The sequence below is a fragment of the Sminthopsis crassicaudata genome, chromosome 2 (assembly GCF_048593235.1).
Source record: "Sminthopsis crassicaudata isolate SCR6 chromosome 2, ASM4859323v1, whole genome shotgun sequence".
In the NCBI taxonomy this organism is placed as follows: Eukaryota; Metazoa; Chordata; class Mammalia; order Dasyuromorphia; family Dasyuridae; genus Sminthopsis; species Sminthopsis crassicaudata.
Window position 1 is genome coordinate 192,738,145 of NC_133618.1, and position 27,735 is coordinate 192,765,879.

General features: G+C 32.9%; 1 protein-coding gene across 2 annotated transcripts in view; it reads left to right on the top strand.

The window, feature by feature from the left end:
• SNTG2 (syntrophin gamma 2) overlaps nt 1-27,735 on the top strand; it is a 671,931-nt gene that overhangs the window by 292,476 nt on the left and 351,720 nt on the right. For both annotated transcript variants that reach the window (XM_074288004.1, XM_074288005.1), the window contains 2 exons: nt 14,358-14,401; nt 14,508-14,549. In XM_074288004.1, the coding sequence (XP_074144105.1) occupies nt 14,358-14,401; nt 14,508-14,549 (86 nt within the window). The remainder of the gene's footprint in view (nt 1-14,357; nt 14,402-14,507; nt 14,550-27,735) is intronic.

Genomic DNA, 27,735 nt, shown 5'->3' on the forward strand with positions numbered 1-27,735 from the left:
GGAGATTGGTCTATAATTTTCTTTCTCAGTTTTCGATCTACCAGGTTTAGGTATCAGTACCATGTCTGTGTCATAAACGGAGTTTGGTAGGACTCCTTCATCCCCTATTTTTTCAAATAATTTATATAACATTGGGGCTAATTGTTCTTTAAATGTTTGGTAGAATTCACATGTGAATCCATCTGGCCCTGGGGATTTTTTCCTGGGGAGTTGATTAATAGCTTGTTCTATTTCTTTTTCTGAAATGGGACTATTTAAGCAATTTATCTCCTCCTCTGTTAATCTAGGGAGCCTATATTTTTGGAGAAAGTCATCCATTTCACTTAAGTTATCAAATTTATTGGCATAAAGTTGGGCAAAGTAACTCCTTATTATTTCTCTAATTTCCTCTTCATTGGTGGAAAGATCCCCCTTTTCATTTGTAAGACTATCAATTTGATTTTCCTCTTTCTTTTTTTTGATCAAATTTACCAAAGGTTTATCTATTTTATTGGCTTTTTCATAAAACCAACTCTTGGTTTTATTTATTAATTCAATAGTTTTTTTACTTTCAATTTTATTGATTTCTCCTTTTAATTTTTGTATTTCGAGTTTAATTTTTGGTTGGGGGTTTATAATTTGGTCTTTTTCTAGCCTTTTAAGTTGTAAGCCCAATTCGTTAATCTTCTCTTTCTCAATTTTCTTCAAATAAGCCTCTAAAGATATAAAATTTCCCCTTATTACTGCTTTAGCTGCATCCGAAAGATTTTGATATGATGTCTCATCATTATCATTATCTTGGGTGTGTTGTTGTTTTCTTGTGTTTTGTTTTCTTTCTCCTTTTTGATCTGATTTTTTTCTTGTGTAGCATAACTGTGGAAATATGTATAGAAGAATTGCACATGTTTAACATATATTGGATTACTTTGCATCTAGGGGAAGGGGTAGAGGGAAGGGAGGGAAAAAGTTGGAACACAAGGTTTTGTAAAAGTGAATGTTGAAAATTATCTATGTATGTTTTGAAAAAAAACTTTAATAATTAAGAGAAAGGAAAAATGACTCCTATTGTCCCATACTTCTGCTAGAAGTCACTGTTATTGTTTCAGCACCCTCCACCTAATATTAATACTAGAACTATTATCTTTTATGATTTCTTTGGATGGAGTTAAGGCATGAGCTACAATTTAACATTTTCTCCTTGTTCATTATCACTGTTTTACATTTTTTGTTCTTATTCTTCTCTTTTCTTTCTTTACATACTATTTACAGATCAGGAACAGTCCCAGTAATACTTTTAGCATAAAAGAATGGGTGATTCCATTCATCTTCATATTTCCTTGAACTTTAGATATTTCATATCTTTGTCCCATTTGGTGTTACATTTTTCAACTCAATGGATTTTTTCCCTGCAACACAAATCATGTTCCTCTGTTATTGAACTTAATAGTTATGTCTATTATTTCACATTTTCTTTCTTTGCATAAAAAGGAAGAATATTTTGAATTTAGAATGAAATACAACTAACCAGGTCTATATGATAATTGATTATTGAAACTAAGAATGAAGATTAAATTAACCAGAATCATTCTCCCCTGGTGGTTTTAAAAGATGTGAAAGATCTCTATCTGCTTAGGTTGATTTAAGAGTACTCAAAGCAGAAGTTTTATAAAGATATAACTATTAATCGTTTCATGTACAGTTTGAGTATGAGAAGTGGGAGTATAGAATTTTGATTTGCAACTTAAACATCCCTTAACACACTTTCCATAACAAAGAAAAGTTATCATTCTGATACCTTGATGGAATTTGAAAATCAAAATAGAAAAACACTTTAAAACAGTCAAATGTCTTGCTCTTTAACAAGAGTGATGGATACTTTAACCCCTTAGAACAGGGAGATAAAGGAAAGCCAAAATGAAAGATCCACATTGCATAATAGAAATATGGAATTACAAACTAGGACTAAGAACAAGAAAAGGGCCAAAACTTATACTTTCATTTTACTGAATTACTAAATTGCAGTTGTTGCTTTTCAGGGTGCTGAAGATTATAGTTCTCTATTTCTAAGAATGGAGAAACCTGTAGTGCTCTGACAGGGAAAGCTTTCTGTATTGAAAACCTCCAAAATTCTAAATGGACTTGGGGCTGTGAACTAGCACTCTCTGAATAAAATACCCAAGGATCATGGTAGAGATGGAATAAGTACATAATTCTCTTACACTGGATAATTGATTTAGGAGTATGCCAGAGACCTGCCAACCTATTGAATTCAAGCACAGTTGAGGAGGTAGAAACCAGTAACAGGAGCCTAAAAACAGTGATAATCAAACAGGCTTGAGTAGGGATTAGAAATGGAACAAAGTGCAAAATCAGAAACTGAGGTTAGAGATATTAACTGACTGAAGAAGAGACTGACAATGCTGCTACAGTTGTAATCCAAGAAGAAGAAAATAACTCCACAATAAGCATAAGTAAAAAGAAATGGCAAAAAAAGTTTGACCATGAAGGCTGAGTGCTTGAACTAAATGAAAGTAGAGTTAGAAATATAATAAGAGCTATGAATAAAATAGTGAAAGTATATACTTAGGATTATAAGGTAGATATCCTTATTCATCTAGCAAAGACTGAAAATTAGAATGGAACAAACTCAGGAATCTAGGAAACAAAAAAAAATGTTAGAATAAAATAGCAATATTGGAGGCAATAAGCAAATTTAAGGCATCTGCTATATTAGAAGCAAACAACATGTCCAAGAGAGATTATTTATGGGTTATTTGATTGCCTGAGAACTTCAATAAAAATGTCATGCATATAGTATTTTAGGGAACCATATGAAAGTTGACCAGATCTATTATAAACAGAGAGTAAAGTTTAAAACATAATAGAAAGAATATACTAGTAATTATCTAAAAGAAACCTGATAATGAAAATTCTTAGAAATGCCATGGCCAAAATAAAGATCTTTGAGTCAAAGGGAAAAGAAATTGCAGTAAACAAAAAGGAAGACATAAAATATCAAGGGAATGTCAATCAAGATCCCACAAGACCATAACTAACCTACAGGAAAGAAACTCTAATAATTGCTACATTTTAAATGGCAAAAGATAAAGGATTGCAACCAATCATATGATGCCCTTCCATGCTCAAAGTAATTACACAGAGGGAAAAAAATTAATATGATAAAAAAAAACCTTCCAAATTTTCCTAAGGAAAGAGGCCTGCACTGAATAAAAATTTTGAAATGCAAACAAATAAAAAAAAATTCTAATAAGAGAAAGACAATGGAACAATTGGAAGGGGCAATATACTCTCCAAATTTTAGAGAGTATAAAGGTCCTTTTAGAATTAAAGTGTCTTCAAAGTTCATCGTATGTTTTAAATTAGAGAAACACTAGACCCTAAGATTACATTCTTTTGTTTCCATTGTCTTGAGAAAAGAACAAAAATAGAGGGATGATGGTATAATGAGCTAAAGAAGAAAGTAATAAGGATATGGAACTTAGTTTTTGGGTACACAAGAAAAAAATATAAGTTGTAGAAGATTTATGTAGAAATATATTAAACAGTGGAGAATAGACATAAACAAGGAGAGAAGACAGAGAATTTAAGAGAAATAGTAGCATGATGAAGAGAATCAACCCACTTAGATAAACAAAATTTTGATGCTGGGTTAGTGAAGAGAGATTAAAAGGGATGAAAGAAAACACAAGAAGAAATTATAGAGTTAGGTAAAATCAAAAGGAGGTGATGGTGAAGTAGAAAAAGATCAAATCATTTATATTTTACCATGGTTTACCACATATTCATTCTCTTTTGCAATTTTTTTTCTTTGTAAGGGGGTGTTAGATCAAAGAGAGAAAATATTATTAGGGGACCTTTAGAGGGAAATACACTATAAATAATCATAACTTTGAATGTGAGCAATTTTTACTTATCTTTCAAATTAAAGATGACACAATAGATTAGGTAACAGATTCCATTGGTAAATTGTTTACAAATAAAAAATATGATTCAAATTAAGATGATAGACAGTAGCATAATTTATTATATTTTAGTCAAACTCAAAAGAACAAATGATAAAATAATGATCTCAGATATGAAAACAATAAAAATATATTTGATTAAAGAGGATAAAAATGGGAACTCCATCAAGCTTTAAGTTACTAAAGATGATGGAATAATATCAAAACTAGTATGTACAGAATGACATAAAATCTAAATATGGAAAGTAATAAAAATCAACAAACTTACAATGAGAAAGAAGCAAAAGAATTATAATAGTTTGACACTAAGGGACAGCTAGGTGGTGCAATGGATAGGGCACCAGCCCTGAATTCAGGAAGACCTGAGTTCAAATCTGATCTCAGACACTTAACACTTCCTACCTGTGTGACCCTGGGCAAGTCACTTAACCCCAGCCTCAGGGGAAAAAAAAAAGAATTATAATAGTTTGACACTTGAATATGCATGTTTCAGACTGAGAAAAATTAAACAGATAAGCAAAAGTAATAAGAACCTGACTAGAATTTTAGAAAAGTTAGATATAATAGATAGTTGATAATTGCTGAATGGAAAATAGGATGACCATATTTCTAAGATGTTGCCTCTGAACTAGCACATCCTTTAATTATCATAACATAATAAAATTTGTAATCAATTTAGAACTTTTTTTTAAAAAGTAAAACAGCAACTAAATAACTTAATTCCAAATAATTGGTGAGTCAAAGAATAAATCATATAAAATAAATACTTTCACTAAAGGAAAGTGCAAGAATTAGAAAATAAATATGAGTTTGTTTACAAATAGCAAAAATATAATGATTCAAGTTAAGATGATGGATTAACAAAGGAGTCTATAAACCACAAAAAGGTTAAGAGCCTTTGATCTAAGACACTAAGTTACAGAGAAATTCTGGCTTGTATTTGTAGGAGGAGTTTCCTCATCTGAGAAATGAAATGACCAGCCTAGTGCCTATCCCTGATATGAATTATTGTCATTGCTGCTCATGAAACTCTGCTGGTATGTAGTGATCCCAGCTTTTTTTTTCTCCCAAATGCTCATAATCGCATCTCTACCAATTTTCTTTTCCTAGGAAGTAGTGTTAATTTCTCCTTTACTTTAAAAACTTCACCTCCCTCTTCTTTTATCAAATGGGACAACAATTATATATTCTGGTGGTATGTCTCTCTCTTCACCAAGATTTTCCAAATATCATTGTGATTATTGTATATTCATAATCTTTAAATTCTTTCAACATTCTTGGAATTACATTGATTAAACAAATTAAATGGTCTCCTTACTTAGGTTGTATATTTCTTGTTAAAAGTTTGTGATACATACTTCCAAATCTGAAAAAGTATTTTCCTAGATTATGGAAAAAAGGAATAATCCAATTTTTTGATATATTATTTAGCAGTATTATATTGTATAATTCACAAAACCTCTCCCAGACTTAAGTTTCTTCAACTCTAAAATGGGAGCAATAATAGCATCTATATCACAGAATTGGTGAAAGGTAAAATTCAAATAATATAATCTCTATCTACTCAATATTCTTCTTAAAATCTAGTGAACCGAATCAAAAAAATACTCCAAGTATGGTTTGAGGAGCACTCCTAAAGTTTTCTTATTCCTGGCCACTGTAAAACTGAGTTCAAATTCCATCTAACTCACAAATGTTAGGTAAGTTACTTGCTCCCCTTAACTTCAGCTTTCTCATCTATAAAATAAGAATAAAAATAGTATCTACTTCCCAGAGTTATTGTGAGTAACAGATAAATGTTGTTAAATGCTTTTAAAATCTTTAAGCATGAGACAGCTAGGTTTGACAGTGGATAGAGCACTAGACCTGGACTCAGGAAGACCTGAGTTCAAATTTGGCTTGAGCCACTTAATACTTATTAGCTATGTGACCCTGAGCAAGTCAGTTAATCTCAATTTCCTAAAAAAAAAAAAAAAGGCAATTCAAAAGAAATAAAATTTTAAAGCAGAATATATGCATTATAAATATACCATTTTGAATTGTTATCATCAGTGTCTAATATTGTGTCTGACTATAAGAAAGGTGCTTTAAAACATTTTCTTATTCATTTGTTATTCTCTATTTCATACCTACTTCTCTCTTTCATATCTGTTTTATTAATTCTGTTAGCAGATTTTTACTGTCCTTGTCCCTTTTCAACTTAAAATTTTGTAATGAAATAAAAAAAAAACTTTAGACAAATGTATTCTATGTATAGAATACCTTATTATCATAAGCTATATGCAAGAAAGGAAACTCATTATTCAACACCATATTTCTAGCCAGTCATTCACTTTTAGTGGATACAAGATTAATATACTCAGTACTATGTTAACGATATAAATATTTGTAGAATTTCTACTCTCACTTTACTTGGTCTCTAAAACAGAGACAAATTCATAATGTGGAGCCCACAAAGTGAAAATCTAAATTCATATTTATTTATATCTATATTTATACCCATATTTACATCATCTATATCTATGTTTCTATGTATATCATATATCTATATATCTGTCATGTCTGTCTCTTTATGTGGATAATTTTATTTAACAAAATGTATTTCCTTTGTAATCATCTCTTCTATTTTATGTCAAAACATTATATTGAAAGTGAGTCCATAAGCTTCACCAGATTGATAAAGATATTGGAGCGGTTTGTCATTTCTTTCTCCAGTTCATTTTATAGACAAGTAAACTGAGATAAGTAGGATTATGTGACTTGCCTGAGCTGTATAGCTATTGTTAAAGGCCAGATTTGAATTTAGGAGGAGTTTTCCTGACTCCAGGTCCAGCACTCTGTCCATTTTATCATCTTTTTACTTTCTGACCACCTTTTGGTTTCTGCCGTGTATTAGGAATACTAAATTAGAGAATGTGAGTAGTTTAATTTTCTTGCCTTAACCAAATTGTTATCCAATAGAGCCAGACCATTCATAACTTCACCAATAGGACTTGGTTTCCTGAAGTTCCTACAAAAATTGTGTTATAATTATTATTATTATTATTATTATGTTTTGTTCATATATGCCAACTTGCATGATGTGAGGTGAAACTTGAGTTAATTTTAATTTTAATTTATGGCAGTATAAATGATTTGGCACAAATTTTCACATTGTCATTGGTATGTGACAATACTTTGGCAAATTGTTTTTATACTATGATCATTTATCTAATGATAAAACATTTTTGGTTTTAAATATCTGTATTACTTCCTTGTTTACAGCTTGGATTTCAGATGTTTAGCCATGATATTTGGTATAATTTTTCCCCGTTTGACAATTTCCTATATTCTATCTGCATTGATTTTTTTTTCATATCACTTAAATTTCTAAACGTATACAACAAACTAACATGCAATTAAGAGAGATTTGGTATAAATGAAAGTGATCATGTACCAGTTAAAAAAAAAAAAAAAGACCTGCCAAAAATATCAGAATAATAGAAGAAATCCTGCTTAGAGGGGAAAGATTTAGTTTCCTAGAAAATTCCTCTCATCATATACAGATAATGAATAATGACTGAACTCAGAAATAAAGATAAAGCTGTCTTCCATTGTCCATATGGTAAATTTTGATTTTCAATCTATTAAGCTTAACTCTGTGAACTGGAAGAATTCATATAGCTCATACATATATTATATCAATTAGTGCAATAAAACTTAATATAGTATAGTATAAAATATTATAGAGTGTAGTATAGCATGATATAATATATTGAGGCATTAATGTAAGAGGATATAATATAATAAATAATAACAATAGCACACACCAGAATTGAACTGGACAGAAGAAATAAGATATAATACAAATAAGTATTTGTTTCATGTAACATCAATTTTGAATGTAGTTCTTGTTTTCCAATTAAATGAGTAGTTTAATCTCAGTGTTCCTTCCTATTTTACCTTTAATTTTAGGCATTTTAAACATGTTTAATCTTTTATTTAAGAGTATATTTATTATCTGTATTGTAAAGACATTTTTAAAATGACAGAATGATACCAAACTAAGCAGTGTGACAAACCAATGTTCATTTTAGTTTTTGAGAAAACTCAAACAATTAAAAATTGTTATAGCAATTTATCTAGGACTTATTTTATAAAGTGATTCTTTAAAATGAATTTTTAATTGTTTAGCCTCTAGGACCTTAGAGTCTACTTTACCAAAGTTATACCACATTAAAACTTTTATTAATATTAATAGTTTATATATGTGAACTGTTTTGTTTTAGTAATTCAGGACAGTTTAGGGTAGAGCAGAAAATAAGGTTATAGATGTGTCATATATGTCATTATTAAAAAGATTTGCTCTTCATTTTTCCTTAGATGGAGGAAGCTAAAGAGCCATGCAATGATTTCCATTAAGATAAGGATGTGAGCAGTATTTAGGTGCTCTGTCTACTCTGATAGCAATTTCAAGAAAAGTCTCAGGACTAATTTATGTCAGTTGATAGTACAGGTGACTTAGACTTGAAATTAGTATGGGGAACTGGGAATATGAAAGCAACATCAGATATTATGGTATGAGTGCTGTGCTTTATATTTACATGTTCTCATTGCACTAGAGGTGTGAATAAGAGAGGTATTCACAGTGAAAGTTGTTTTCCATTTGTATGGGCAAGAGTGAGAGATTCAGCATGTAGTAATATAACTGGGAAGCTTAGGGGCCATAGTAACATATTGGAGACTAGGAAAAAAATCAGTGTAGCTGCAGCATCATTGTGGGAGCAGGAACTCTTAGTGTGTGTGTGTGTGATATTGATAGACCCTTTTGCCAATCTGTTGACTCACTTTCAATATAATGTTTTGAAAAAAAATAAAAGATAACATTACAAAGGAAATACATTTTATTAAATAAAATTATACACATAAAGAGACAGACATGACAAATAGATTCTATAAATAGAAACATAGATATAGATGATATAAATGTGGGTATAAATATAGATATAAATAAATGTAAATTTAGATTTTCAATTTGTAGGCTCCACATTGTGAACCTGTCCCTGTTCTGGAGATCAAATAAAGCGAAAGTAGAGATTATACAAATTTTCTGATATTGCTACTAGTTCCTTATTTCATTCCCACTTTAGAGTTATTTGTGGCATAAAATAAGCTGAGGAATCCTAGTGAATCTAAATTACTTTAAATGAGGAGATAGTTATTCTTACTCCTTCATATAAATAGTTTCTAGGATAGAGACTAGGCTTCTTACTTCTTTTGTATTGTGATTACCCAGGTAAAGGTATTCCTCTTCCAAAGCAGGTCTGTACCTTCTCTATAACTTGCAGTTTTAAAGGGTTGCCTAGAACATTGCGAAATTCTGTAAATTGCCCAGCTCACACATTCATCCAGTATGGATCAGTGGTCAGACTTGTGTAAGGCAGTAAGGACAGCTTTCTATCCACTGCCATTATTCTTTTCTTGAATACATGGCACATATAGGGCCAAGATGGCAGAGAAAATCCAAGATGTCTGAATTCTCCCCAGTTTTCTTTGGAAACGATGCTTAATAAGCCTGAGAATGAATTCTGGGGCAAAGAAACTATAAAATGATGGAGTAAAACAATTTTCCAGCTTCAGATAACTTAGAAGGACTTCATGAAAAGTCTGTCTCTCTTAGATAAAAGGGGAGCAGAGCCCAGTGCAGCAGTGTCTGGGCAAACAGCAGGAGGCACAAATCAGCTATTGAGGCACCTCAGTCCTGACTTAACAGGCCAATGGTACAGCAGGTGAGCTGTGAGGTTTTTATCCCCAGCTCACAAGGCATATTGCCAGCCCGGAAATTAGGCAACAGCAGGCAAAACTACCCTAGCCCACACTAGCACAACGAGTAAGCCACCAGTACTGAGGCCTCAGCACGTAAAGCCTGTGGCTAGACTCCTGGCCTTCAGCACAAGAAACTTAGGGCAGTGTCCCCTATTCTCCAGAACAGAGTTGAACTTTAAAAGCCACAAAATAGACTAAAAATGAGTAAGAAACAGAAAAGTGCCTTGACCATAGAAAGCTACTATAGTAACAGAAAAGACCCAAACACAAACTCAAATGAGAGAACAAACTCAAAATCCTAACAACCCTTAAGGGAATATGAATTGATTTCAAGCCTTCTTGGAAGGCTTCTTGGAAGAACTCAAAAAGGATTTTTAATATTCATAAAGTTTATATAGGGGAAGAGGAATAAAATTTTACTACATAAAGACTCTAAACAAGAGATAAAGGATTTAATTATTAATATATGTGTATATGCCTATGGACATTTAGACATACACATACATATATATGGACTATTTAGATATGCATATATATATATATAGATGTATGTGTATATATACATATTACAATACTTTCAGTTATAAAATTTTAAGAATCAAACATATCCATATATCATAATAAAAGTACATGTATTATATACCAGATATTATGAAGTGAATCCAATAATCATACTTTAATGAGCACAATAGTATACTTCTAAGTAGTTTATAACCCTATGGTATAAAAGTTGTTCTGAAAGATTGAAATGCCCATTTTTTTTCTCCCAGAACAATAATTTAAATAGGAGACAGCTACATGGCACAATGGATAGAGTGCTGAGCTTGGGGACAGAAAGACTTATCTTCTTGAGTTCTGGTCTGGTCTCAGACACTTATTATGTGACTTGGATGAATCACTTATCCCTATTTGCCTCAATTTCCTCATGTGCAAAATGAAATGGAGAAGGAAATGGCACTCCAGTGTCTTTGCCAAGAGAACCCCAAATGGGTCATGAAGAGCCAAACAGAATTGAAAAAATTCAACAATAAAAGGTTAAATACAGGTTTCTGATCTCTTGGCTTCATCTTGAGGGTCATGGGATAGTCTATAGCACCAATCATCATGGCAGTTATAGCAGTACTACTATAAGGCAGTTATTTTTTTCCAAATGATGTTAGAATTCCCTAGAAGATGTATTAACTAGAATGTTGCAGAGCTTAGGACAATAACTTTCAGGATTTATAGTACCTATATCTAAATACTTGATGAAGTAAATAGATAAATTCAATGAATACTGACTTATCCTTCCATGCTGACTATTATGCAGAAACTAGTAATTATTTCTGGCAAAGATCAGCCTAAGTTAGATTGGTACTTTCCTAATAAAATAAGAAAATCATAGGTTGTTAAATGGTTAAAAGGATTTTAGGACAGATCTGCAAGGCAAAGAATAGTGACACATGTGATATTAGAAACTTTCCAAGTATGAAGGGCTTTAGATCTACATGGGTGAGCCACTGAAATTACCAAGAAATCCAATCAATGAGACCACCAGCTTCTAGGATGCTTCATTTAGGAAGATGGAGCTTACACACTGACCTCATTAAGTCCTGGAGATACTTTTGTCAATATTTAGAGAAAAAATAGCCTAACTCATGTTTCAGTGATATGGGGGAGAAGAGAACTATGATAAATAGTGGTTCTGTTATCATCTCTTTAGTGATTTTTAAGAAAAATAAAGGAGTCATTGGTGTATCTGACTGTTAAATTTTCAGAGCAAGCATTTACCTCAAAAATTGATAATTGCTACAAATCAGGACCTGCTTAACTTGCTTTATATTGATAGATAGAGGAGAAAGCTGTTATACAATGCAGATAGATATCCACCTATATGACACTTTTAATCTGTTTCTGTTTTACTTATAATGTATATGTAATATATTAATATATAATGTTTTATGTATATATACACATATATATGATTTTTTTCTGAAAATAAAAACTGGTTGTTAAGTATTTATCAGAATACCTTCTCTTTCTGGAAGGTCACTTGCTATAGCAAGTAGAATGAAGGATCTCAGTGAAGCAGCAATTTTAAAATGAGAAGATTCAGTTTCTCCTTCTCCTTGGGTAGTCTCCCTGATTGGAATTGGATCTGGGACTTTTTGATTTTGCTTGTTTAGAGAGCACTCTAATAAAGAAACTCCCTCTTCCTATTCAACTCAATAACTTCTCTGTAACTTTCAGTCTTAGAAAGCTGTGCACTCCAAGGATTAGCTCTGAAGTATAAATGACCTCATTTTCTTAACTAGGATATTAGTAATATCTATCCTTGACTTTGTAGTGGAGAAGGATAGTTTGTGACCAGAGGTTACAGTCTGAAATCAATGCATTCTTTGGTTTCCCTCATACAGAAATCAAATCCTATGCTGCAAATTCATCACTAAGCATCAGGCTAGGTGTGAGACTCTCGGATCAGTAAGAGAATTTCATCATTAAAGATTTATCTTGCTCAGAGAGGAGGCTTAAATATCTTAGTGGAGATTATTGTGGAGGGTTTGACTGAAGAGCAATAAAATCACTTGGCAGAGCACCTTGTTTCAAGCTGTATATAGATGATGTAATCATAGGACCCCAAGGAGATACGTGATTTAAAGAGATTTACATATATTACATATATTATCTTACTTGATCTGTGAGGAGTTATTTTATTTCCAAGTTGTAGAGGAGAAAACTGAGACTGAGAAAAGTTGCCTAATTTTACATGGCTAGATTGTGGCAGAGCTGGCATTCAGAAATGAGTCTCTGTTCAAATCAGTATGTTTTTAAAGATCAATCTTTATCGATTTTTAGTTTTATCATTATACTACAATATGCTTATAGATTTTTGCTACCCTTAGAGATCATTTCAATTTAAATTTATAATGCTTTCTTGTGGAAATTATAAATGCAAAATAGACATAGTTTCATGAAAAATGTAAAATGACAACAAAAATTGAAGCACAGCTTTTTAAAATTTGGCAGAAAAAAATAGTAAGTCAAAATGTATTTTCCAAATGGTATTTCTCTTTTTTAAAAGATGGTATTCAAATCTATTGATTAGAACATGGAAATTAGGCCATTTTTAGTTGTATTCATTTCTGAGGCATTTACATCTTAACAAATGCTTAGCATTTTAAAAAAGTTATAATTTAGATTCAAAATATTTTAAAGTGATTTTACTCTTAAGATACTATTTGAATATGAGTGAGAATTCTATAAAGAAGATAATTGAAATTATGGAGTAATTAAACATGTTTTTGTTGTAATGCATGTATAACCAAATATCTTGACAAAATAATTATAGACAAAAATGATTTTAACATCTTTATAATGTGATATATACAATAAAACTGATGAGAGTTAGGAAAGGGGGAACCCCTTTTGGTCGGCAAAAGGATAGCCTAGTGATGGCACAGAGTCCTTGTAAAGATTAAAAGGTAGGAAAACACAAGAGCGAGGGTGGCTCCAGTGGGCAGAAATCCTTGACATGACCAGTGTAAGGATGCCAGGTTTGGGACCTCTACAAAGAGTGGACTCCAATCTGGCTCTTTTTATAAGAGGGGGGCTTTGGACAATCCGAAGGGGCCCATGGGTGAAGTTCCAGGCTGGCCTCCAGCCTGAGCTTCAGTCAGGGTTAGATTTTGAATAGAATTCAATGGATCCTTAGATAAGGAAGAAGCTCTTTGTGGGGGTTGGGGAAACCTGAGTGGATAGTGGGGGATGGGAAAGCCAGGATATCATTGGAATTCAAAAAGGGTGCTTTTTTGTGAATCAAAAGATCCTAGCTTCTTCAACTATGGGGGGAGGGGTTGGAAATCAAAAAGGAATCTTAAAGGGACCTCAACCCCCATTAAAACTATCTTCTATTTTTTTTTTTTTTTAATTTTAATGAAAAGTGTTAGTCAAAAGCAATCAATGAAAAGGAAAAACAAAGGCCAGTTTCCCACTTGGTTATCAAAATATTAAAAACAAAACAAAACAAAACAAAAATGAATTTCAGGGTTAAGGACTTCTACCTTAATGTATGCAAAGATTTTCATCTGTAAGGAGGGAAAAGTTAAGTGGAAACAATGCAAACTAGAATAAATTCACATGTAATTAAAACAAAAACAAAAACAAAAACAAACAAACAAACAAACAAAAAAACATTCCAGGTATGGCCCTTTAATTAAAGCAATCTCTATGCATTTGTTCAGGGAAGAAAAGGAAAAAAAAAAAAAAGTTAATAGCTTCTACAATTTCTCTTTGTGACAGCTGAGTGAAAAATGTGAATCAGAATCTCCACATAATTGGATTAAATCCTTTATTAGTAAGAAGTGACATTTGCATTCTATATTAAATAAGTTGTCTGTGCCTGGAAAGTAATTTTTAATTTCCTTAAAATTGGTAGCAATCTATTTAGCTGTACTTATTAATTGTTATACTATTAGCAATTTTCATAGGAAAAGTCATTTTAATTGACTTATGTAAACAATATATTTTAAACAATTGCCTTAAGAAAATCTGTTGTTATTAAAAAAAAAAAAATTAACTCTCTTAACACTTGACACTTTTGTAACCCCACAGCTGACCAAACAGGAATGTTATTTATAGGAGATGCAGTAATACAGGTCAGTGTGTTTTGGATTCAGTCTTCAATGTTGTATCATGTATTTTTTATTTTAATTCATATGTATTCATTTTATACTTATGTGTTCTAATCTGTCATCCATCTAGGTTAATGGCATTAATGTGGACAATGCAACCCATGAAGAAGTGGTAAGTTACACATATTTCTTATTTTCTATCTTTAGCATGTTTTGTGCCATGACTTTATTTGGATTCTTTATTCATTCTAGAAATTTTCAATAATAATATCTAAAATACACATAGAATAAACAACTACAAAAACTAGTTGAGATAAAGAATTGTTACTGTTAATCTTATATTGTTAAATATCATTGACTGGCTGATGCAAAAATTTTATTTGAAATCTTTATCTTTCAAAGAATGGAAATTGGCCCATTTTATCATAATTTGTGGGATTAAGAGTAGTCATTTAGTTAAACTACATGATAAAAAGCATCCAGCTGCTTATCTCAAAATCTACTAGTCATTGATTGTGCTATTATCTCAATTTGAGCTTTAAGGAATGTAGTGTTTGTTCCATGGATAAACCATTAGATGTGGGAATGAATGGCTAACATGATGATTTTTTTAGATTGAAATCCTCTGATTAAACCTGAAATCAAAAATAAGGTATTCTAGATCAGAGATACTACCCTTTTGCTCTTAACTTGTCCATCCAAGTACTCCTCTGTGTGCCAAACATCTTTTTAAATATGGGAATTGCAAGAAAAAAATATTAATGTCACTGTCATAAAAGAACTTACATTCTATTAACAAACATTTATCAAGAAGCTTTTGTGCTCAAAGAATTTCTATGTATAACAATAGAACTCTCCAGGTCTCAATTCCCTGGTCTATAAAAGGAGTGGGTAAGCTATTTAGAAATAATAAATAGTGTTTGATAGGGAATAGAGCAATCATAGGGAAAAGTTACAAAGTAGTTGCCAAAATAGCCTTTGCTTGGGTTCATATTGCAAACTGCAGTGTTTTCATCCAGAGCAATAATGTTGTCACCAATGATGCTAAGGAAATGAGTTTCCCAATTTCTAGTTTTCTTCCATATGTCCCCTTTCTAAGGTTAGTGAATGCAGAGTACTTGGAAATTGCAAATGTTGCACAACTTAATAATTCATACATTAATCAGGCACCATGAAATTCATTCATCCAGAAAAAAAGAATTGCTTTTAGAAATGAGGAGTAATCCTTAACAATTGAACTGGCCCCATAGTAGAGACTTTAACCATTTGCCTGCACATGTTGTTTTCTTGAAAAAGAATGTAATTCTTATATATCTATACCATCAGAAATAAAGAGAAACTTAGCTTCTATACAACATGAATAGAAACTTGGTAATGTTGTAACAAATCTGTGTTCATAGGGTCAAAGGAATTTAGAACTGGAAATGATTTTTGAGAACCTCTAGTCCAATCTTACTTATTTTAAAGTTGAAGAAACTAATCTGAGTCAGTAAGTAATTTGGCTTAAGTTATACAGATACTAAGATCTGGAATTATTACCAGTATCATAGAACTTCAGAATTGAAAGAAGCTTCAGGGGAAATCTAGACCACTCTGAAATTATCAAGGATTCCCCTCTAAATCAGTACTCTCTGAATCACTTTCTTCTCATTTAAAATGAGGGTCTTTCAGCCATTCTGGAGAGTGATTCGGAACTATGCTCAAAAAGTTACCAAGCTGTGCATACCCTTTGATCCAGTAGTGTTACTACTGGTCTTATATCCCAAAGAGATTTTAAAGAAGGGAAAGGGACCTTATGTGCAAGAATGTTTGTGGCAGCCCTCTTTGTAGTGGCCAGCAACTGGAAACAGAGTGGATGTCCATCAATTGGAGAATGGCTGGATTCATTGTAGTATATGAATATTATGGAATATTATTGTTCTGTAAGAAATGACCAGCAGGATGATTTCAGAGAGGCCTAGAGAGACTTACATGAACTTATTGAGTGAAATGAGCAGGACCAGAAGATCATTATATACTACAACAACAATACTATATGATGATCAATTCTGATGGATATGGTCCTTTTCAACAATGAGATGAACCAAATCAGTTCCAATAGAGCAGTAATGAATTGAACCAACTACATCTAGAGAAGGAACTTTGGGAGATGACTATGAACCACTACATAGAATTCACAATCTCTCTATTTTTGTCCACCTGTATTTTCGATTTCCTTCACAGGTTAATTGTACACTATTTCAAAGTCCTATTCTTTTTGTATAGCAAAATAACTGTACGAATATGTTTATATATATACATAGTATTTAACTTATACTTTTAACATATTTATCATGTATTGGTCAACATGCCATCTGGGAGAGGCGGTAGGGGGAAGGAGGGGAAAAATTGGAATAAAAGGTTTTGCAATTGTCAAGCTGAAAAATTGCCCATAATATATCTTGTAAATAAAAAACTATATATAAAAAAAAAGAAATAGATCTCAAGACTAGCACAGAGGTATGAAATAATGACAATAGGGGCTCTAATTATTCAGATATCTGCTGAACTTTTTTTCTACCAAAATCAGAGAAGTGAAAAATATCTCAATTTGCATTAATATTTTTATTTCAAAAGATAGAAGATTCAGTTCTAATAGTGGAAATTTAGTTCCGAATATGATTTTCTTTTTTTTTTTTTTCCTGAGGCTGGGGTTAAGTGACTTGTCCAGGTCACACAGCTAGAAAGTGTTAAGTGTCTGAGATCAGATTTAAACTCGGGTTTTCCTGAATTCAAGGCTGGTGCTCTATCCACTGTGCCACCTAGCTGCCCCTCGAATATGATTTTCAAATAAGATGAAATAATTATTAGATTGTGAGCTCATTGAGGACAGATAATGTGTTTTGCCCCTTTTTTTTAATATATCTTCAGCACTTAGCATAGTGTCTATCATATAGTATATACTTAATAGATATTTATTGACTGAAAATAAAATAAAATTATGGGATTTGACTTGATGATCTCCAAGGTACCACAATGCTTATATCTATTTCTAAGTGTAGTAGTATGGACTTCAGTGAGAAGAACCTACTATCTCCTCATGAAATCTAATACATTTTTATTAGCCCAGATTGGTAGAATGTTTTTTCTTATGTGGAGCTTTAGATAATCCCCTTTGAAGCCATAGTTATTGCTCTCACTTCCCCACCCTTAGGCCTTAATAGTACATGTTTCAGCCTTCTTCCAACAGATACTTCAAATACACCCTCTTCTACCAGCTAACCATCTGTCTTCAGATTCTAATGTTTCTTTGGGTGTGAATTCTAGACCATTTACTACTGCAATTGACTTTTTATGTATTCTCTCCACTGAATAAATGTTCTTTAATGGAAGCATCTAGAACCAAATGTAATGATGCTGATTGTTAGGATTACTAGGTGAGAACTCAGGTTGTCTGGACAATTACAAGGTGAGAACTCAGGTTGACTTGACAGTTCTCTGGCTCAGACCAGTAAAGGGAGTTTACACCTTAGGAATCCTAGAAGGAGCAAGCTCATTGGTTGAAGTGGTTCTTCCCAGAAGCCCTTGCATTATCCCACGCCCATTCTCTGGGAGGATAAAAGAGGACACCACTACAGAGATGAGAGAAGTCTCTGCATTACATCAGGCTTGATGGGGCTCTCTGCAGGAAGGGAAGTCACTTCTCTGGACAAGAGTTAACGGCAACTGCCTGGAGACAACGGTTCCCTACAGGAAGAAGAATCTGTCTGAGAGATTTTAGTAGACACAGCAGATCTCTTCCCAGAGAGCGAACCGGCAGCTTCTGGAGACGACAGCTCCCTACAGCTGATGTGATCTGACCATGGCAAGAATACTGCCATAATTAAACTTCCTAAGCCCTAGACAACATACCTCTTCTAATGCAGGTTAAAGGGTATCTAGGTGAAGCAATAGGTAGAATGTCAGCCTTGTAGTCATGAAGGCTCATCTTCTTAAATTTAAATCTGAGCTTAAAATACAAGCTGTATGAATTTTGGTAAATCATTTAATCTTGTTTACCTCAATTTTCTCATCTTTAAAATTTTCTGGAGAAGGAAATGAAAAACCTCTATAATATCTTTGCCAAGAAAATTCCAAATAAGATGATAAAGAGTCAGATTTGAACAAAAATGAACAACAACAATGAAGACTAGGTGTATATTCTATGTCTGGCTGTCCATACAATAGTGTTGACTCACACTGAACATGCAATTCTTTGAAATCCTCAAATTTAAATGGAGATGATGATAACATTATTCTCCCAGGCATCTTCTTAAGATAAAATATGAATAATGTGCTTTGTAAACTTCAAGGACGATATAAATGCTAGCTAAGAGGAATCATTTTGTGGAAGGTTATACGGTTTTGTTTTGTTTTTTAATTTTTTTTAATTCTTTTTTCCAAATTATCCCCTCCCTCCCTCCACTCCCTCCCCCTGATGGCAGGTAATCCCATACATTTGCACATTAATTATTAGTTTCTGAAGGTATAAGTAACCTGGGTACATAGACGTAGTGCTAACAATTTACATTCGCTTCCCAGTGTTCTTTCTCTGGGTATAGTTATTTCTTTCCATCATTGATCAACTGGAAGTGAGTTGGATCTTCTTTATGTTGAAGATTTCCACTTCCATCAGAATACATCCTCATACAGTATTGTTGTTGAAGTGTATAGTGATCTTCTGGTTCTGCTCATTTCACTCAGCAACAGTTCATGTAAGTCTCTCCAAGCCTCTCTGTATTCCTCCTGGTGGTCATTTCCTACAGAGCAATAATATTCCCTAACCTTCATATACCATAATTTACCCAACCATTCTCCAATTGATGGACATCCATTCAACTTCCAGTTTCTAGCTACAACAAAAAGAGCTGCCACAAACATTTTGGCACATACAGGTCCCTTTCCGCTCTTTAGTATTTCTTTGGGATATAATCCCAATAACAGCAATGCTGGGTCAAAGGGTATGCACAGTTTGACAACTTTTTGGGCATAGTTCCAAATTGCTCTCCAGAATGGCTGGATTCTTTCACAACTCCACCAACAATGTATCAGTGTCCCAGTTTTCCCACATCCCCTCCAACATTCATCATTATTTGTTCCTGTCATCTTAGCCAATCTGACAAGTGTGTAGTGGTATCTCAGAGTTGTCTTAATTTGCATTTCTCTGATCAGTAGTGATTTGGAACACTCTTTCATATGAGTGGAAATAGTTTCAATTTCATCATCTGAGAATTTTCTGTTCATATCCCTTGACCATTTATCAATTGGAGAATGGTTTGGTTTCCTATAAATTAGGGTCATTTCTCTATATATTTTGGAAATGAGACCTTTGTCAGAACCTTTCCTTTTAAAAATATTTTCCCAATTTGTTACTTCCCTTCTAATCTTGTTTGCATTAGTATTGTTTGTACAGAAACTTTTTAGTTTGATGTAATCAAAATCTTCTATTTTGTGATCAATAATGATCTCTAATTCTCCTCTGGTCATAAATTCCTTCCTCCTCCACAGGTCTGAGAGGTAGACTATTCTCTATTCCTCTAATCTATTTATGATCTCATTCTTTATGCCTAAATCATGGACCCATTTTGATCTTATCTTGGCATATGGTGTTAAGTGTGGATCCATATCTAATTTCTGCCAAACTAATTTCCAGTTTTCCCAACAGTTTTTTCCGAATAATGAATTTTTGTCCCTAATGTTGGTATCTTGGGGTTTGTCAAAGATTAGATTGCTATAGATGTACCCTTTTTGTCCTTTGTATCTAATCTGTTCCACTGATCTACCGTTCTATTTCTTAGCCAATACCAAATGGTTTTGGTGACTGCTGCTATATAATATAGCTTTAGATCAGGTACACTTAGACCACCTTCCTCTGACTTTTTTTTTCATTAGTTCCATCTACCAAAAAATAGTCAGGAATTATATGAGAAAAATTACAAAACACTTGCCAAAAAAATAAAGTCAGATCTAAATAATTGGAAAGACATTCAGTGCTCTTGGATAGGCCGAGCGAATGTAATAAAGATGACAATACTCCCCAAACTAATCTATTTATTTAGTGCTATACCAATCAGACTCCCAAGAAACTATTTTAATGACCTAGAAAAAATAACAACAAAATTCAGATGGAAGAATAAAAGGTCGAGAATTGCAAGGGAACTAATGAAAAAAAAGTCAGAGGAAGGTGGTCTAAGTGTACCTGATCTAAAGCTATATTATATAGCAGCAGTCACAAAAACCATTTGGTACTGGCTAAGAAATAGACCGGTAGATCAGTGGAACAGATTAGATACAAAGGACAAAAAAGGGTACATCTATAGCAATCTAATCTTTGACAAACCCAAAGATACCAACATTAGGGACAAAAATTCATTATTCGGAAAAAACTGTTGGGAAAACTGGAAATTAGTATGGCAGAAATTAGATATGGATCCACACTTAACACCGTATACCAAGATAAGATCAAAATGGGTCCATGATTTAGGCATAAAGAATGAGATCATAAATAGATTAGAGGAACAGAGAATAGTCTACCTCTCAGACCTGTGGAGGAGGAAGGAATTTATGACCAGAGGAGAATTAGAGATCATTATTGATCACAAAATAGAAGATTTTGATTACATCAAACTAAAAAGTTTCTGTACAAACAATACTAATGCAAACAAGATTAGAAGGGAAGTAACAAATTGGGAAAATATTTTTAAAAGGAAAGGTTCTGACAAAGGTCTCATTTCCAAAATATATAGAGAAATGACCCTAATTTATAGGAAACCAAGCCATTCTCCAATTGATAAATGGTCAAGGGATATGAACAGAAAATTCTCAGATGATGAAATTGAAACTATTTCCACTCATATGAAAGAGTGTTCCAAATCACTACTGATCAGAGAAATGCAAATTAAGACAACTCTGAGATACCACTACACACTTGTCAGATTGGCTAAGATGACAGGAACAAATAATGATGAATGTTGGAGGGGATGTGGGAAAACTGGGACACTGATACATTGTTGGTGGAGTTGTGAAAGAATCCAGCCATTCTGGAGAGCAATTTGGAACTATGCCCAAAAAAGTTATCAAACGGTGCATACCCTTTGACCCAGCATTGCTGCTATTAGGATTATATCCCAAAGAAATACTAAAGAGTGGAAAGGGACCTGTATGTGCTAAAATGTTTGTGGCAGCTCTTTTTGTTGTAGCTAGAAACTGGAAGTTGAATGGATGTCCATCAATTGGAGAATGGTTGGGTAAATTATGGTATATGAAGGTTAGGGAATATTATTGCTCTGTAGGAAATGACCAGCAGGAGGAATACAGAGAGGCTTGGAGAGACTTACATGAACTGTTGCTGAGTGAAATGAGCAGAACCAGAAGATCTCTGTACACTTCAAGGTTGTATGAAGATGGAAGTGGATATCTTCAACATAAAGAAGATCCAACTCACTTCCAGTTGATCAATGATGGAAAGAAATAACTACACCCAGAGAAGGAACACTGGGAAGTGAATGTAAATTGTTAGCACTACTGTCTATGTACCCAGGTTACTTATACCTTCGGAAGCTAATAATTAATGTGCAACAAGAAAATGGTATTTACACACATATATTGTATCTAGCTTATATTGTAACACATGTAAAATGTATGGGATTACCTGTCATGGGGGGGAAGGAGTGGAGGGAGGGAGGGGATAATTTGGAAAAATGAATAAAAAAAAAAAAGAAATCTACAAAGTCTTGCCAAAAAAAAAAAAAAATCATAGACACAATTGATAATTTCATCTAAAAGAAGGACAATAATAAGACAACATACTAAAATTTATGGGATGCAGCCAAAGCAATTCTTAAGGGAGATTTTCAATCTCTATATGCTTACTTGAATAAAATAAAAAAAAAAAGATCAATGAATTAGTTATATAACTAAAAATCTAGAAAAAGAACAATTTTAAAACCTCCAATTGATTGAAAACTATTGAATTAATAAACAAAACTAAGAGTTAGTTTTTGGGGAAAAAATCCTTTTCACCAGTGAAGAGGGAATCACACCAATTAGGAGCTATTTTGCCCAGTTATATGCCAATAAATCTGAAAATCTAAGTGAAATGGATAAATACTTTCAAAAATATAGATTGCTCAGATTAACAGAAGAGGAAATAAATTACTTAAATAGTCCCATTTTAGAAAAATAAATTTAACAAGCTATTAATTAATTCCCTAAGAAAAATCTCCAGGGCCAGATGGATTTATAAGTGAATTCTACCAAATATTTAAAGAATAATTAATTACAATACAATGTAAACTATTTGGAAACAGAAAAAGAATTCCTATGGAATTTCTTTTATGACACAGATATGGAACTAATACCTAAACTAGGCAGAGTCAAAACAACAAAAAATATATAGAGAGACCAATTTCCCTAATGAATATTAATGCAAAAATTCTTAATTAAGTATTAGCAAAGAGATTACAGTAAATCATCATCAGGATAATGTACCATGATCAACTAAGATTTATACCAGGAATGGAAAGTTGGTTCAGTATTAGGAAAACTATTAGCACAATTGACTATATTAATAATTAAACTAACAAAATCATGTGATTATCTTGATAGATGCAGAAAAAGCATTTCACAAAATTCAACATGTATTACTAATAAAAAACACTACAAAGAATAGGAATAAATGCAGTTTTCCTTCAAAAGCTTAGTAGAATCTATTTAAAACCACCAGTACAGCATCATCCACTATCACCATTACTATTCAAAAAAAAGAGAAAAAAATAGTATGCTTTAATTTGCATGTAGATTCCACATTTCCTCCCCTGGATGTGGATTACATTTTTGGTCATGAGTTATTTGGAATTGTGTTAGATCCCTGCATTACTAAGAAGAACTAAATCACACATCACATAATTAATAATCACACAATGTTGTTGTTACTGTGTACAATATTCTCCCAGTTCTGCTCACTTTACTAAGCATCAGTTCATGTAAGTTTTTTTCAAGTTTTTCTGAAGTCTGCCTCTTCATCTTTTCTACCAACACAATACTATTCCATTACATTTAAATATTACAACTTGTTCAGCCAATTTGTAATTCTTTGGCATCACAGAAAAAGCAAATATAAATATTTTTGACACAAAAATCCTTTTCTCTTTTTTAATTATCTTTTTGGGAGACAGACTTAATTAATAGTAGCATTTCTTGATCAAAAAGATATGTGTGGTTTTATAGTACTTTAGACATCTTTCCAAATTGTTCTCCAAAATAATTGGATCATTTCACAAACTCCATCAATAATGCATTAGTGTCCCAGTTTTCACACTTCTCCAACTTGTATCTTTATCTTTTCTGTCATATTTGTCAATCTGATAGGTGTGGTGTGGTACATAAGAGTTGTTTTAATTTTCATTTTTCTAATCAATAGTAATTTGGAGCATTTTTAGATGACTACAGATAGCTGTAATTTCCTAATTTAAAAACTGCCTGTTCATATCCTTTGAACATTATTCATTGGAAAATGACTTATATTCTTATATGTTTGAAAAACAAAGCTTTAATCAGAGATACCTGCTGCAAAGATTGTTTCCATTCTTTCTCCTTTCCTTTTAGTTTGTGAAAAATCTTTTTAATTTAATCAAAATGATCAATTTTGCATTTCATACTGTATTCTATCTTTGTTTGGGCATAAATTCTCTCCTTCTCCATGAATATGATAGAGAAATGATTACATGCTTTCTTAATTTGTTTTTGATATCAGCCTTTCTGTCTAAATCATTTACCCAAGCTAATCTTTTTAAAAATAATTTATTAATTTTATAATTATAATTTTTGACAGTACATATGCATGGGTATTTTTTTAACAACATTATTCCTTGTATTCACTTTTCCAAATTTTCCCCTCTCTTCCTCTACTCCCTCCCCTAGATGACAGGCAATCCCATATATATTAAATATGTTACAGTATATCCTTGATACAATATATGTGTGTAAAACCAAATGTCTTGTTGCACAGTAGGAATTGGATTCCGAAGTTATGAGTAACCTGGGTAGAAAGACAATAGTGCAAACATTTTATATTCCTTTCCCAGTGTTCCTTCTCTGGGTGTAGCTGTTTCTGTCTATCATTGATCAACTAGAACTAAATTGGATCTTCTCTATGTTGATGATATCCACTTCAATTAGAACATATCTTCATACAATATTGTTGTTGAAGTGTATAGTGATCTCCTGGTTCTACTCTTTTCACTCAGCATCAGATCATGTAAGTCTCTCCAAGCCTCTCTGTATTCATCCTGCTGGTCATTTCTTACAGAGCAATAATATTCCCTAACATTCATATACCATAATTTACCCAACCATTCTCCAATTGATGGACATCAATTCATTTTCCAGTTTCTAGCCACTACAAAAAGAGTTGCCACAAGCATTTTGGCACATACAAGTCCTTTTCCCTTCTTTAGCATTTCCTTGGGATATAAGCCCCTTTGACTGCTGGGTCAAAGGGCATGAAAAATTTGATAACTTTTGGGGCATAGCTCCAAATTGCTCTCCAGAATAGTTGGATTCTTTCCCAACTCCACCAATAATGCATCAGTGTTCCAGTTTTCCCACATTCCCTCCAACATTCATCATTATCTTTTCCTGTCATCTTATCCAATTTGACAGGTGTGTAGTGGTATCTCAGAGTTGTCTTAATTTGCATTTCCTCTGATCAGTAGTGATTTGGAACACTCTTTCATATGAGTGGATATAGTTTGAATTTCATCATCTGAGAATTGTCTGTTCATATCCTTTGACCATTTATCAATTGGGGAATGGTTTGATTTCTTATAAATTAGAGTCAGTTCTCTATATATTTTGGAAATGAAGCCTTTATCTGAACCTTTAACTGTAAAAATATTTTCCCAATTTGTTACTTCCCTTTTAATCTTCTTTGCATTAGTTTTGTTTGTACAAAAGCTTTTTAATTTGATGTAATCAAAATCTTCTATTTTGTGATCAATAATGATCTCTAGTTCTCCTTTGGTCATAAATTCCTTCCTCCTTCCCAAGTCTGAGAGGTAGACTATCCTCTATTCCTCTAATCTATTTATGATCTCCTTCTTTATGCCAAAATCATGGACCTATTTTGATCTTATCTTGGTATATGGTGTTAAGTGTGTGTCCACATCTGATTTCTACCATACTAATTTCCAGTTTTCCCAACAGTTTTTTTCAAATAATGAATTCCTATCCCAAAAGTTGGTATCTTTGGGTTTGTCAAACACTAGATTGCTATAGTTGTACCCTATTTTGTCCTGTGTACCTAACCTGTTCTACTGATCAACTAATCTATTTCTTAGCCAATACAAAATGGTTTTGGTGACTGCTGCTTTATAATATAGCTTTAGATCAGGTACAGCTAGACCACCTTCATCTGACTTTTTTTTCATTAATTCCCTTGAAATTCTCAACCTTTTGTTCTTCCATATGAATTTTGTTGTTATTTTTTCTAGGTCATTAAAATAGTTTCTTGGGAATCTGATTGTTATAGCACTAAATAAATCGATTCCTTTGGGGAATGTTGTCATCTTTATTATATTTGCTTGGCATATCCAAGAGCACTTAATGTCTTTCCAATTATTTAAATCTGACTTTATTTTTGTGGCAAGTGTTGCATAATTTTGCTCATATAATTCCTGACTTTTCTTTATTAAATGGATTCCCAAGTATTTTATACTCTCAACAGTTGTTTTGAATGAAATTTCTCTTTGTATCTCTTGCTATTGCATTTTGTTGGTGATATATAAAAATGCTGAGGATTTATGTGGATTTATTTTGTATCCAGCAACTTTGCTAAAGTTGTGAATTATTTCTATCAACTTTTTATTAGAATCTCTGGGGTTCTCTAAGTATACCATTGTTAGGTTCTTACTAAGTGCTAATGAGATAATGAGATATTAGGTTCTTACTAAGTGCTAAGTCAGTACTTAACAATTCTCTAGTTCCGGCCTTTACTGGGAGTTTTACTTGTGAACTCCTGGGGAGGAGCTTGCATGCTTAGAAGGAACAAGTTCATTGGTTGAAGTAATTTTTCTCAGAAGCCCTTGCATTATCCCACGCCCATTCTCCTGAGGATAAAAGAGGGCGGCACTCAAGAGATGGAGAGTCTTTTCTGGACCAGACTTGAGGCAGGTCTCTGGAGGAAAGAAAAGTCTCTTGTCTGGGCCAGACTTGAGGCGGCTCTCTGGAGGAAGAAGTCTCTCCTCTAGACCAGAAAGCAATCAGCAGTCTCTGGAGACAACAGCACATTGCAAATTGGTGTCCACAACGTGGAGCAAGGACTTTTGCTTATCCTGACAAGGACTTATTCTGAGCCCTTCAGAGGAGCTAGACTGGACCATCACAATTTGGCGCCTGAACAGGAACAGACACAATCCTGATTCCAGTAGAAAAGCCTCCGATCCAGATCTCAGTCTTTCTGACCCAGAACCGTGAATAACAAGGAAACTTTGTTAAAGATTAAGTGAGAGTTCTAATAGATAAATAAGGAACTTAACTTGTTAAGGGCTAAACCAGCAATCTCTTATAGTGAAATGAGGCAAATGCCTTCTGTTCAAGGAAAATATTTAGAGGGCATCATCAAGGTTATGAAAAGCCAAGGACTGATTATAATTTTGTTTTTTGGTTTTTTTTGTTTTTTTATTTATAATTTTTTCACAGTATATATGCATGAGTAATTTTTTTTATAATATTATTCCTTGTATTCATTTTTCCAAATTATCCCCTCCCTCCTTCTACTCCCTCCCCCCCATGACAGGCAATCCCATACATTTTACATATGTTACAATATAACCTAGATACAATATACGTGTGTAAATACCATTTTCTTGTTGCACATTAAGTATTAGATTCCGAAGGTATAAGTAACCTGGGTAGAAAGGCAATAGTGCTAACAATTTACATTCACTTCCCAGTGTTCCTTCTCTGCGTGTAGTTCTTTCTGTCCATCATTGATCAACTGGAAGTGAGTTGGATCTTCTTTATGTTGAAGATATCCACTTCCAGACTGATCATAATTTTGGAGGAGATTACTGAACTTTTAAAAACTGTGAAGGCCATATGTCCTTGTTTTTCTCTGGAAGAAGAATTGGATCTAGATGAATGGGAATTAGTAGGAAAGCAATTAAGTGAACACTACAATTCCAGACCAAACTCAATTTCCAAAGATACACTTCATACCTACAATTTAATCCAAATGGCTTTAAAAATTGTTATTCTAAAGGAAGAGAAGAAGGAGCAAAATGGGGAAGTGTCAACTAAACTAGGTGAAAAGGATGAATCAGATAACAATGAAGTTAAGT